This window comes from Macaca fascicularis, chromosome 6, assembly GCF_037993035.2.
Source record: "Macaca fascicularis isolate 582-1 chromosome 6, T2T-MFA8v1.1".
NCBI lineage: Eukaryota > Metazoa > Chordata > Mammalia > Primates > Cercopithecidae > Macaca > Macaca fascicularis.
Window position 1 is genome coordinate 152,991,830 of NC_088380.1, and position 13,498 is coordinate 153,005,327.

At 41.7% G+C, this 13,498-nt stretch overlaps 1 protein-coding gene across 2 annotated transcripts in view; it reads left to right on the plus strand.

Annotated features, from left to right (window-relative positions):
- The first annotated feature begins 935 nt into the window (after positions 1–935).
- Positions 936–13,498, plus strand: part of RBM27 (RNA binding motif protein 27) — an 86,050-nt gene continuing 73,487 nt past the window's right edge. For both annotated transcript variants that reach the window (XM_005558140.4, XM_005558141.4), the window contains exon 1: positions 936–1,160. In XM_005558140.4, the coding sequence (XP_005558197.1) occupies positions 1,102–1,160 (59 nt within the window). In that variant the 5' untranslated portion in view covers positions 936–1,101. The remainder of the gene's footprint in view (positions 1,161–13,498) is intronic.

Consider the following 13,498-nt stretch of genomic DNA (forward strand, 5'->3'; position numbering starts at 1 on the left):
ACTCAGTGCTGGCAATTGCAGGGACTCAGTATATGTTATTGGGTAAGCATTTTAACATCAGTGCTAAAACAGTGATTTCAAAACTCCAGAAGGAATTTCTCACCTACTAGAAAGTTAAGTTGACTATATCGGTAGTGTCTAATTTTTCTTTAAAATTATTTTTTTAATCCTTCTTTGCTGATTAAAATTCTCCCTACCCGTCCCCCAACCACTGAATTTTAGATATGCAATGAAAAGATAATTAGAACCAAACTATTGGAGTCGTTTTTCTTTCTAAATAAAGCAACATTTATTAATAATACTAGCAAAATTGAAATGGCCTCAGCCTTTTACATCCGTGCGCCACGTTTTAAAAATGACGATTACTGGATTCCAAGGTATGGTTGTCAGAAACATTCTGCGTAATTAAAGCAGAGCAGCAAAAAATACAAACGTGAGTGCCGATCAACATGAGTGTGTAAAGAAAAAAAGTAAAATTTTGCATTCTGTGCAATGTGTCGAACGTGAACGTATTGCACGTTGTGTTGCAGATTTACTACAGCTGAGTCATTTCGGGACACGAGTGTGTGTTTCCAGGAAAAACGAGAGGAAGGAACCAGGCTGAGGGGCTCGCCGGGTTCCCCCAGGCACTCCCAGCAGCAGACACCAGTATTCCGCGGCGGGCGGCGGCGTGGTCAAAAAAAGGCGCCGCTGCCCCTTTAAGAGGCAAAGCACCTTTTCCAAGATACCATCTTGCACCAGGAGTTCACGTAAGCTCTCCACCTACCTTGCTATATCTCTCCTCCCTGACTGGGTACGGCCTGCCGGCGGGGCGAGCGAGCCTTTTCATTGGTCTTGCCCTCAGGGCCCTCTCTCTCTTATTGGTTCTCAGGCCTGCCACTCGGCACTGTCTCCCGCCCACCTCAACCTTCGGGCTAGGTTGAGTGAGGGCTCTTGGGTTAGTTCCTGTTAGGCCCCGGCCGGGGGAGTAGGTTGAAGTCTCCTAAGATGCCCGGTGGGCTGGGGCACCGGGAGCTGTGAAGGGAACGTGAGGAGGCGGCGTAGTGGAGACCCACGGCAGGCCTGAAGAAGAGCGGCGGCCGAGCCCGCCTTCCCTGCACCATGCTCATAGAGGATGTGGATGCCCTCAAGTCCTGGCTGGCCAAGTTACTGGAGCCGATGTGAGTGAGCCGGGCTGGGCCGGGGCCGGCGAACGTGGGCGTTGGGGGCCCGCGGGGGCGTGGGGGAGGGGAGGCGGCGTGGGGGGCGGCGCTGAGGGGCCGCGGCCGGGAGGTCCCGGCGACGCCTTCCCTGTAGTACTATCACCATTGTGGTGGGGCTGAGGGTGGAAGAGGAGCGCTGGGGACGGAGAGGCACCGTGGATGTGGGACTGGGGGGGCAGGCAAGGACAGCGAGGGCTTTTCAAACGCAAATATCGGGGTGTTGGAAGGGGTAGCAGGGGCAGTAAGGGAATTTAAAACATTGCTGTTTGAGAACTGAGAGAGGGGTAGCAGGGCTCTTGAGGAATTTTTGAAATGTGAATATTGGGATGTCGAAGGGAATAGCAGAATATCATCAAGGGTTTGATAAACATTATTATTCTGGGACTGAAAGGTCTACAAGCAAAATATCGAGGGCATTTTCGAAATATGAGGGCAGAAGCGGATAGCAGGGACATTGAAACTATATAGCTATTATTGGTGAGTTCTAAGGGATCAAGAATATTGGAGGATTTGAAAAATACTATGGAGTAGATGGAAAGGATGTGTGGCATTTGAAGGGTTTTAGAAATTATTGGGGACGTGATAAGTGTGGTAGCAAAGATATTAAGGGATTTTAAAGTATTATTGAGGACTCGATAGTGCTAGAGGAACTGATGACTTTTAGATACATGAAGGTTGGAAAAAATAGGTTTTTGTAAGTTTAGTTGAGGGTTGAAAGGGCTACACTGGTATGCAGCATTTATTGGTGGGGGAGTGTACCTAACAGCATATAGGGATTTTTAGATACAGGTGTTGGAGGAATAAAAGGAGCGGTAGAAAGAATAAGAGATTTGTAAATATTCTTGTGCGATTGAGAGGACAGTTTTGTAAATGTTTTTGTAAGATTGAGAGGACCCCTGAAGATAATTGGGGTGTAGGATGAGGGACTCAAAAGAATGAGACCGGTCTTTTAAAAATATTTTGGGTAGTGTTAGTAGAAATGTTCTTGGGAGGCTTGAAAGAGGTAATAGAGGTATCAACATTTTGTTTGTTTTATAACCTTTTTTTCCCAAACAATGCCTCACTCTGTCTCCTAGGCTGGAGTTCAGTGGCTCGATCTCGGCTCACTGCAACCTCCACCTCCCGGGTTCAAGCGATTCTTCTGCCTCAGCCTCCCGAGTAGCTGGGACTACAGGCGCGCGCCAGCACGCCCAGCTAATTTTTTGTGTTTTTAGTAGAGACATGTTGGCCAGGGTGGTCTCGAACTCCTGACCTCAGGTGATCCGCTCGCCTTGGCCTTCCAAAGTGCTGGGATTACAGGCGTGAGCCACTGGACCTGGCCATGTTTGATAACCATTTTAAAGGCTAGGGTTGTGGAGTGTTTATTTGGGGGAATGGGGTATGGCTAGTTACTGGAAAGGAAAGGATATGTTCTGCCTCCTCCTTGCTTCTGCTTATTCTCTTATTGAAGGTTAGGGCTTTCTGCTTGAAAGAAAGGGATAGAAGAAGAGATGTGCAGGCTTCGATTCATTAGGTCAGACTGCATTAGTGGAAAATTGAGTGTTTTTCAGAGGTGAAGATAGGGAGTAGTTTGGGAGGTGTGGAGGCATGATAAAGGAGCTTTTGGGGGACAGTGTCAAGCTACTTCCCTGTTAATTTTTCAGTGAAAATGACTTCTGAACACACTCGAAGGTTTTTTAGAAGAATATAGGTCTCTTGAATAGGGGTTTTTTCACCCCTACAATGAAGTTTTGGGCACAAAGATGGAAATGGTTTGTGGTGAAGGTGGGAAATAAAATGGATGTAGTGAAATTGACCGTATATGGGAAAAGATTGAAAAAAGAAAAATATCTTTATGTTTAAAGTGTTCTTCATGTGGCCGGGCACGGTGGCTCACGCCTCTATTCCCAATACTTTGGGAAGCCCAGGTGGGCGGATCATGAGGTCAGGAGTTCGAGACCAGCCTGGCCAATATGGTGAAACTCCGTCTCTACAGAAAATGTAAAAGTTAGCCGGGCGTGGTGGGGCGTGTCTGTAGTCCCAGCTACTGGGGAGGCTGAGGCAGAAGAATCACTTGAATCCCAGGAGGCGTAGGTTTCAGTGATCCGAGATGAGATGGTGCCACTGCACTCCAGCCTGGGCGACAGAGCCAGACTCCATCTCAAAATAATAAAAATAAGAAAAGTATTATTCATGTTAAGATTAAAAAAGAAAAAATACATCTCTTTATTTTGTATTCCTGCTGCTCTGATGCCTTTAAAAAAAAAGCCTACTTTCCATACAAGTTTAATTTTGTTAGTAGATATCCTTTTAAGAAGTATTAAACATACATTTTATGTCTTGGATAGAAGGTAACAACTTTTAGCCTTGTAGTTACTTGCTTTTTCTTTTCTTTTTTTTTTTTTTTTTTTTTTTTTAAAGCTCCCTAAGATGTTTTACTCTGAGTAGTGCTTTTTGGTTTTTTTTTCCCCCCTTAATGTTGAGAGTTAGTCTGGGTGGGAGCTTCATCTTGCTTAGGCTTTTTTTTTTTTCTAAAGCTACTTAGACTCATAAGTATGATCATTCTGTAATTTTCATGAGTAAAAATTATCTTTCAAAATGATTACTTGAGTTTAGTTTCTCTTTTTGAGTTATATATTCAACTTAAAGTTCACATGCTTATTTTTTTTTTTTAATTTTTGTTATTTAGGGTAAAAAAAAGGCTAAAATATTTATTTATTTATTTGTTTGTTTGTTTATTTGAGATGGCGTTTAGCTTTTGTTGCCCAGGCTGGAGTTTGGTGGTGCAATCTCAGGTCACTGCAACCTCTGCCTCCTGGGTTCAAGCGATTCTCCTACCCCAGCCTCACTAGTAGCTGGGCTTACAGGCACTTGCCACCATGCCCGGGTAATTTTTTGTATTTTTAGTAGAGATGGGGGTTTTACCGTGTTGGCCAGGTTGGTCTCCAGTTCTTGACCTCAGGTGATCCACCCACCTCAGCCTCCCAGAATGCTGGGATTACAGGCATGAGCCGCTGCACCTGGCCTAAAATACTTACTTTTAACTCGCCTAAGTAATGGTTTTGAATGGAGATATTAATAATAATAAAGTAAATGCAGATACCATGTATATTTTTATCCTTAGTATGTCATCATGGGAGATTTTTTGTTTGTTTAGATATCCTAAAATGTAATAAATGATATGCTAAAGTGGGCTGTGTTTGTAAATTTACTTTTTTGCATATTCCAGATTCAAGAAAATTTTCATGGCAGATTGGCATGTTGCTACAACATTGCATTTCAGAGCAGTTGCTAGGCTTTGAGATAGTATAGTTGCACTGGCTAGGTTGGAATCAAAACTATAGCTGTGCACATGATTTTTTTTTTTTCCTTTTGCTTTTGTTTTTGAGATGGAGTCTCACACTGTCACCCAGGCTGGAGTGCGGTGGCGCTCACTGCAACCTCCGCCTGCTGGGTTCAAGTGATTCTCCTGCTTCAGCCTCCTGAGTAGCTGGGATTACAGGTGCCCGCCACCATGCCTGGCTAATTTTTTGTGTTTTTTTAGTAGAGAGGGGGTTTCACTATGTTGGCCAGGCTGGTTTTGAACTCCTGACCTTGTGATCTGTCTGCCTCGGCCTCCCAAAGCGCTGGGATTACAGGCATGAGCCACTGCGCCCGGCCTGTGTGCACATGATTTTCTATCACATTTTCTTATTTAACTTAGTTTACAGTAAATTAAATTTATAAAAGCTTCCAATTCCTGGGGGATTTTTAAAATGTTACAGCTTGTCCCTAGTGAAACATATGCATATAACAGGAGGTATTTCTTTTTTTTTTTTTTTTTCAAGACAGAGTCTCGGTTGCCGAGGCTGGAGTGCAGTGGCACGATCTTGGCTCACTGCAGCCTCCGTCTCCGGGGTTCAAGCGATTCTCCTGCCTCAACCTCCCAAGTATCTGGGATTACAGGCATGCACCACCTTGCCTGGCTAATTTTTGTATTTTTGGTAGAGATGGGGTTTCACCGTGTTGGTCAGGCTGGTCTTGAACTCCTGACCTCAGGTGACCCGGCTCCCAAAGTGCTGGGATTACAGGCGTAAGCTGCCGCACCCGGCCTAATAGGAGGTATTTCTAAACCAATCTAGTTTACAGTTGATTATTCCCTATGGACTAGTTAGTAATGTCATGGGCTAGTAGAGCTTATAACTGTCATCTTCCATTCCCTTTGTAGGTAGCAAACACATCTATTACTTTTATTAGAGGAAAGACAGGAGGGAGACAGGAAGAAACGACACCTTAACTGGCTGGAATAAACTAGTACCACCATTTTTGTTGGCAGTGCAGTAAAAGGGAGGGAAACCAATATCTCAGTCAAGAAGTTTCTCTCTTTCCCTACAGCTGTATGAGTAAACTAGACTCAGTTCTTGTTTGGGGCCTTCATCTTTCCTCACTTTCAAAATATCCTAGATATCCTAGTCATAGAGACTGTGTAGGGATCATGCACAATTTAGAGATGTCATGGTTTCTTTCTGTCAGAAATAACTGCTCATTGTAAGTATGTGAACCCCTTTAAAGTACGGTTCTACTAAATTCAGGAGATAAGTGCATCACTAAATAAATTTCTGCAAGTTTAAAAAAAGATCAGGCAAGCATTTTTCAGTAACCTGTATTTCTATCAAAACATGTTGTATTTAATGGGGAATGTTTTATTTATATTATATAAAATGTATAAATATGTATTATTCACTGCTGCTTGTTTGGCTTAGTGTAAAACTTTCTCTTGGTGTATGTTTTAAAAAGCATGGTGGAATTTGTAAACTCTTTGGACAGTTTGCATCTGTCTATCTTACTTTAATAGACGTTGTATGAATCAGGGCATTTAATGTCTAGTTCCATATCTGTTTCTGATTCACTCTGTGACAGGAGAAATTGTCTACCTTTTTCTGTTAAACAGAATTAAATTTTATTTGCCTTTTACCTACTTCACCAAGTCTGTTATGAGTATTAAAAATGTAGACTAAGTGGTTTGTGTACCTTTGAATCATTCTATAAATATAAACAACATTTTATGGTTTTTGGAGTATGAAAATACGTGAAACTGTCTACAAAAGTATTTTGCTTATTACTGTTAAACACCACTGCCACTTAAATAATAATAATCAGTCTATTACAAGGCAGATCTAGAGTCTCATTGCAGGTGCTATAGGTAGCAACAGGAACTGCTAGTCAAAGTCATAGACTTGATGTGCGGTTTTTGTGAGTTCTGGCCATATCAGTGTCTTTTAAAGTGCACTGGGAGACTGAATATGTTGTCAGCTTGGAGTGTGATAGAAAAGGCAGCAATAAGGTTAATAGAATAAGTTTATTTCATTGGTTCATATTTATGGGTTCAGTGATCATGATGCGTATACTTTGGTTGAACTCTAGAGTTTACATGTTGCTTTATGTTGGCGGTCCTTTTCAAATTGAACTCTGGATGGTAATCTCTGCAGTTGCCCAAATGGGAGGAAAAATAATCATCTAGCAATTGTTAGACCTGACCACCTGGTAAATAAACTACGGGTTAAATAAGTATTTTGAGGTATATTCTTAAGTTTGGGAAGAATTGGTAATTTTCTAAGTGTACTTAGTGGCTTCAGAGAGTTAGTGTGCCTCTAAAGTGCTGTAGGATTTAAGGATACCATTCATGATTTCATAGAAAAGAACTTTGGCCAGAAGACTTCTTGGCAAGTTTTAGTCCACTAACTTAAGAATGTATTTATTCTTATGTCCTTTGGTCTGCCTTTTAAAGATGTCTGACTTCATCCTTCCTGGCCCGATAACTATAGGCTAGAAGCCAGAAGTTGCTTTTATAGCCCTATGTTTCTTGCCACTGTCTTCTCTTATCCTCTCACAATGTTGCTACTTACTTCCTTATTAATATCTTTTTATACAATTTGTTATTTTGTACTGTAATTATTTGTTTGCATGTCTACCTCTTGGCCATGGGAGTGCAGGGCAAGGTCTGTTTTGTTCAGAGTAATTCCATTACCAAGCAATATGCTTGGCACTTAGTAAACATTCAGTATATGTTTAAATGAATGAACATTCTCATATGTATATATAGGTAATTGACAATTAGAAAAGAAAGAAGTTTTTAGTAGTCTAATTTTGCGCATATATTTAGCTGGTGGTTACTATACCAGGAGCTATCGTCCAAATACCCAAATGGTATTTGCAACTGATGAATGTATGTATATGTTTTCCTCCCAAATAAACCTAGGGTTATTTCTTCCACATCATGTTCATTCATGAAAGCCCCTAATTACTTAAAAGGAAGATGAAAGTACTATGGTCTGAATGTTGTTGTCCCCCCAAAATTCATGTTGGACATCTCAAAAAAAAAAAAAAAATGTAAGGAGCCTGCTTGTTACCATGAGAGGACATAGAAGGTACCATCTATGAGGAATGGGCCCTCACTAGACTCCAAGTTTGCTGATGCTTTAATCTTGAACTTCCCAGCCTGCAGAATTGTGAGCAACACATTTCTGTTTATAAATTACCTAGTTGGCTGGGAACTGTGGGCTCATGCCTGTCATCCCAGCACTTTGGGAGGCTGAGGTGGGTGGATCACTTGAGTCCAGGAATTCGAGACCAGCCTGGACAACGGGGCAAAACTCTGCCTTTACAAAAAAGTAAAAAAAATAGCCTTAGTCGGGCATGGTGGTGCACGCTTGTAGTCCCACCTACTTGGGAGGCTAAGGTGGGAGGATCACTTGAGCCTGGGACGTTGAGGCTGCAGTGAGCCATGATCATGCCACTGTACTCCATCCTGGGTAACAGAATGAGACCCTGTCTCAAAAAATAAATAAATACTAAATTGCCTAGTCTAAGGTATTCTGTTATAGTAGCCCAAACAGACTAAGACAGAAAGTTTTCATTTGAAAGTACCAATACATGTATATCTTTAATAGGTATTAACAAATGTGAAAGTCAACTCCATTTTTACTTACTTTGTCCAGTATGGTCTTGTCTTTTTTTTTTTTTTCTTTTGAGAGGAGTTTTGCTCTTGTTGCCCAGACTGGAGTGCAATAGCACGATCTCGGCTCACTGCAACCTCCGCCACCTGGGTTCAAGCGATTCTCCTGCCTCAGCCTCCTGAGTAGCTGGGATTACAGGCATGTGCCACCACGCCTGGCTAATTTTGTATTTTTAGTAGAGACGGGGTTTCTCCATATTGGTCAGGCTAGTCGCGAACTCCTGACCTCAGGTGATCCGCCCCTGGGATTACAGGTGTGAGCCCCCGGGCCTGGCCCAGTATGGTCTTATCAAAGGAATAATCTGAACACAGATCTCAGAGTCAGACTGTTTTAAAAAATTTACTTTCATTCTTTTAAAATAAAAATAAAAGTATTATTGCATTATGACAATATAGAAAATAGAGAAAACAAAATTATTAGTATTTATTTTCAGTTTCTCTTCTGTGTATAAATTTTTTTTTTTTTTTTTTTTTTTTTTGAGACGGAGTCTGGCTCTGTCACCCAGGCTGGAGTGCAGTGGCGCGATCTCGGCTCACTGCAAGCTCCGCCTCCCGGGTTTACACCATTCTCCTGCCTCAGCCTCCCGAGTAGCTGGGACTACAGGCGCCCGCCACCTCGCCCGGCTAGTTTTTTGTATTTTTTAGTAGAGACGGGGTTTCACCGTGTTAGCCAGGATGGTCTCGATCTCCTGATCTCGTGATCCGCCCGTCTCGGCCTCCCAAAGTGCTGGGATTACAGGCTTGACTGTGTATAAATTTTTATATAGCTACAGTCAAACTCATTGTAAAATTCTGATTTCTTTGACATTACATTAGAAGCATTTTTCACATGTATATGTTGCTTTTATAACCGTCACTTTGGTTTTTTTGTTTTTTGTTATTCCCCCTACCCCTGAGGTGGAGTCTTGCTCTGTCGCCCAGGCTGGAGTGCAGTAGTGTGATCTCGACTCACTACAACCTCTGCCTCCCGGTTTCAAGTGATTCTCCTGCCTCAGCCTCCCAAGTAACTGGGATTACAGGCATGTGCTGCCACGCCTGGCTAATTTTTGCATTCTTAGTAGAGACGGGCTTTCACCATGTTGGCCAGGCTGGTCTCGAACTCTTGACCTCATGATCTGCCTGCCTCGGCCTCCCAAAGTGCTGGGATTACAGGCGTTAGCCACCCCGCCCGGCCCTTGTTTTTTATCAAGACAGGGTTTTGCTCTGTCACCCAGGCTGGAGTGCAGTGACGTGGTCATAGCTCACTGTAGCCTCAACCTTCCAGGATCCAGTGGCATGGTCATAGCTCACTGTAGCCTCAGCCTTCCAGGATTGTACAGTCCTCCCGCTTCAGCCTCGTAAGTAGCTGGGACTATAGGCGCGTGCCGCCACATCAGGCTAATTTTTAAATTTTGTTTATTTATTTATTTATTTTTTATTTTTTTATTTTTTTTTATTTTTTTTTTGAGACGGAGTCTCGCTCTGTCGCCCAGGCTGGAGTGCAGTGGCCAGATCTCAGCTCACTGCAAGCTCCGCCTCCCGGGTTCACGCCATTCTCCTGCCTCAGCCTCCCGAGTAGTTGGGACTACAGGCGCCCGCCACCGCGCCCGGCTAGTTTTCTGTATTTTTTAGTAGAGACGGGGTTTCACCGTGTTAGTCAGGATGGTCTCGATCTCCTGACCTCGTGATCCGCCCGTCTCAGCCTCCCAAAGTGCTGGGATTACAGGCTTGAGCCACCGCGCCCAGCCAATTTTGTTTTTTTAGAGATGGGGGTCTCACTATGTTGCCCAGACTGGTCTTGAACTCCTGAGCTGAAGCTATCCTCCCACCTCAGCCTCCTGAAGTGCTGGGATTACAGGCATGAGCCACTGTGCCTGGCCATAACCATAAGTTTTTAAAAAAACATTTGTTTATTATATTGTATTTTATATTACATATATATTTTTTGAGATGGAGTCTTGCTTTGTTGCTCAGTCTGGAGTGCAGTGGCATGATCTCAGTTCACTGCAGCCTCTGTCTCCTGGATGGATTCAAGCGATACTCCTGCCTCAGCCTCCTGAGTAGCTGGGATTACAAGCGCCTACCACCATGCGCAGCTAATAACCATCACTTTGGATGTCTAATATTTCACAAACATCCAACAATAAGAGAATGGTTACCTTGGCACTATTTTTTTTGTTAAAAAGTAATGCTGTTTTTATATAATAAATACATTTTATGTGTGTGTAGCTTTAGGTGCCAGTAGTATTTTCTATATTTGCCTTTATTTCCTTAGTCTGGTCTCTCATAAGTGTAACTACTGATCAGAGAATATGGATTTTTTTTTTTTTTTTTTTTTTTGAGACGGAGTTTCGCTTTTGTTGCCGAGGCTGGAATGCAATGGCGCAATCTCAGCTCACCGCAACCACTGCCTCCCGGGTTCAAGCGATTCTTCTGCCTCAACCTCCCGAGTAGCTGGGATTACAGGCATGTACTACCACGCCCAGCTAATTTTGTATTTTTAGTAGAGATGGGGTTTATCCATGTTGGTCAGGCTGGTCTCGAACTCCTGATCTCAGGTGATCCACCTGCCTCAGCCTCCCAAAGTGTTGGGATTACAGGCATGAGCCACCACGCCCCACCGAGAATATGGATATTTTTAATGACTGTTGATACACATTAAGATCAGGAGATATAATTTTTTTTACCTGTGGCTCAGAAGCACATGTATTAGCTATTTCACCTCTGAAAGAAAGAGCACATTAAGATGGAACTTAAAATTAGATCCATATTCAGAAACATGTAAATTTTTCTGAAAGTGGAAAAGGTCTAAGTAGTCTTGGCTTTTTTCCTAAAGCAAGTAAATGATAATGGTTTTTCAGTAGTGTTTTTTGGCTTGGGGCCAAAGATATAGGACCTTACTCTTTGATTTTATGATTGTATGTCTGAAATTTTCTGTGAAGCTTATGTACTGGCTCAGCAGTTGTGTAATATACGTGCAATAGAGATTTCATTAAAAGGGGAAAAAGACAAATTTGAGATTTTTACAGATGAGGCATTTTTAGGGCAATGTTTCTATTAGCTTACTCTGATAAAAATTTGTTGACTTTTTAAAATAACTTAAAAGATAATTGAGATGTGTTCTTAAAACGTTATTATACAAGGTGTGAATTTTAAGGAGTCCTATTTGTAAGTAACATTAACCTTTAGAAAATTTCTTTTGTTGATTCTTTAAAAGGTAACCGTTGGTTGATACTTAAGATATGTTAATTTTTCTTGCAGATATACATAAGAAAAAGACATGCTTGTGAAACAGATTTTACTTGTGTGGAATTGCAGCTGATTTTTAGTTCCACAGATGTGCTGTCTGCCTGATCTTAAATGGATCACTTAATTTATCTTTACAGATTTACAAATCTATAGTAGAATGGTAATTTAAAATGGGTATTATTGTCTTTTCTAATCTCCATGTTATAATAGAAGTCCCTTTTTGTCTAGAGACATGTTTATTTAGCATAGTCGTGGATCCCAAATTTTACAATCTCTTTCATCCCCAAATATGCTTGTTTTTATAGTCAAGCAGTAGTGGATTCCCATAAGCTTTGGTTCCAAATAAAGTAGCTAAAAGATTTTAAGTACTCTTCCTGGGTATGAGAAGAAGGAAGTGATGAATTTTCAGGAAAGGGACGTGATACCGCACTTGTATTATATTCTCAAGAGTCTTAGTTGTACTCAGATTTTTGTGACATACTTCTGGAAGTCTTGTTGAGTAGTTAGCATTGATACTGTAGCTACACTATCATGGCTGTGTTTTAGAGATTATATAGTGAGGAATCAATGGGTGAAAGAATAAGAATAATTATGAAGGTCTAGAAAATTAAAGCACAAAACTCCCCAATGTATTTAAGTTTCACTATTCAATTAGTGTGACTTATTATTTTAGACTTATAATTTTCTTAAGAGCGTACTTTATGGATACATGTTAGGAGCCGTTAAATTTAAATGGTCCTATTCCTTTGGCTGTAAACATGCTGTTGTATTTGGTGCAGATTTCTGTCAGTTATTGACAATCATTTGTTTCCTCACATTAAACAAATGTTTAGAATCTGTGATCATTCTCTTCTCCTGGAGTCTAACCTTTTCTACTCTATTTTACTTTTCTGTATATTCATCTTGATTTTTAAAACTATCGTATCAAAATGTGTGTTTTTAAGAGTCTGAATACTAAATATATGTAAAATATATCTGGGTTTATTTTCTTTTCTTCTTCTTTTTTCTTTTTTTTTTTTTTTGAGACTTGAGTTGCGCTCTATCGCTCAGGCTGGAGTGCAGTGGCATGATCTCGGCTCACTGCAACCTCCGCCTCCCAGGCTCAAGCAGTTCTCCGGCCTCAGCCTCCCAAGTAGCTGGGATTACAGGTGCATGCCACCACACCTGGCTAATTTCTGTATTTTTAGTAGACACGGGGCTTCACGATGTTGGCCAGGCTGATCTCGAACTCCTGACCTCAGGTGATCCTCCTGCCTCAGCCTCCCAAACTGCTGGAATTACAAGCATGAGCCACTGCACCCAGCCATTATCTGGGTTTCTTAAACCCATTTCAGTTATCCAATATCTGAATGTTTTGCCCATTCTTCACATGTAGAAACCTTATTATCCATACCCAGCACTAAATCTATCAGATCATTAGACTCCTTGAAGATTCCTATAACACCAGAGAAAATAACGTTGCCATTTTGTGCCATTCTTATTTATTTTTCTAAGTCTTTCTCTTCTGTGTTAGACTACCCTTATCCAAGAACTAAACTTTCTACATAAAGGTGGAAATATAATTTTTTCCCCTTCTCTCCTCCATATGAGTGTTGACTAGAACTACACTGATCAAAAATTTCTTACTGTTCTCGGGGTGAAATTAAGTTGGACTACACAGCTGTTTTTTAAGGTGTTTATAGAATAATCAGGGTAAGCGTGGCATGTGTATTTTTTTTTTTCTTTTTTTGAGACAGTCTCGCTCTGTCACCCAGGTTGGAGTGCAGCGGCGTGATCTCTGCTCACTGCAACCTCTGCCTCCCGGGTTCAAGTGATTCTCCTGCCCCAGTCTCCTGAGTAGCTGGGATTACAGGCACATACCACCACGCCTGGCTAATTTTTGTGTTTTTAGTAGAGATGGGGTTTCACCATTTTGGTAAGGCTGGTCTTGAACTCCTGACCTCTTGATCCTCCTGTCTCGGCCTTCCAAAGCGCTGGGACTGCAGGGGTGAGCCACTGCGCCCTGCTGGCATGTATAATTTTTATTTTATTTTTATTTTTGAGACAGTCTTGCTCTGTTGCCCATGCTGGAGTACAGTAGCACAATCTTGGCTCA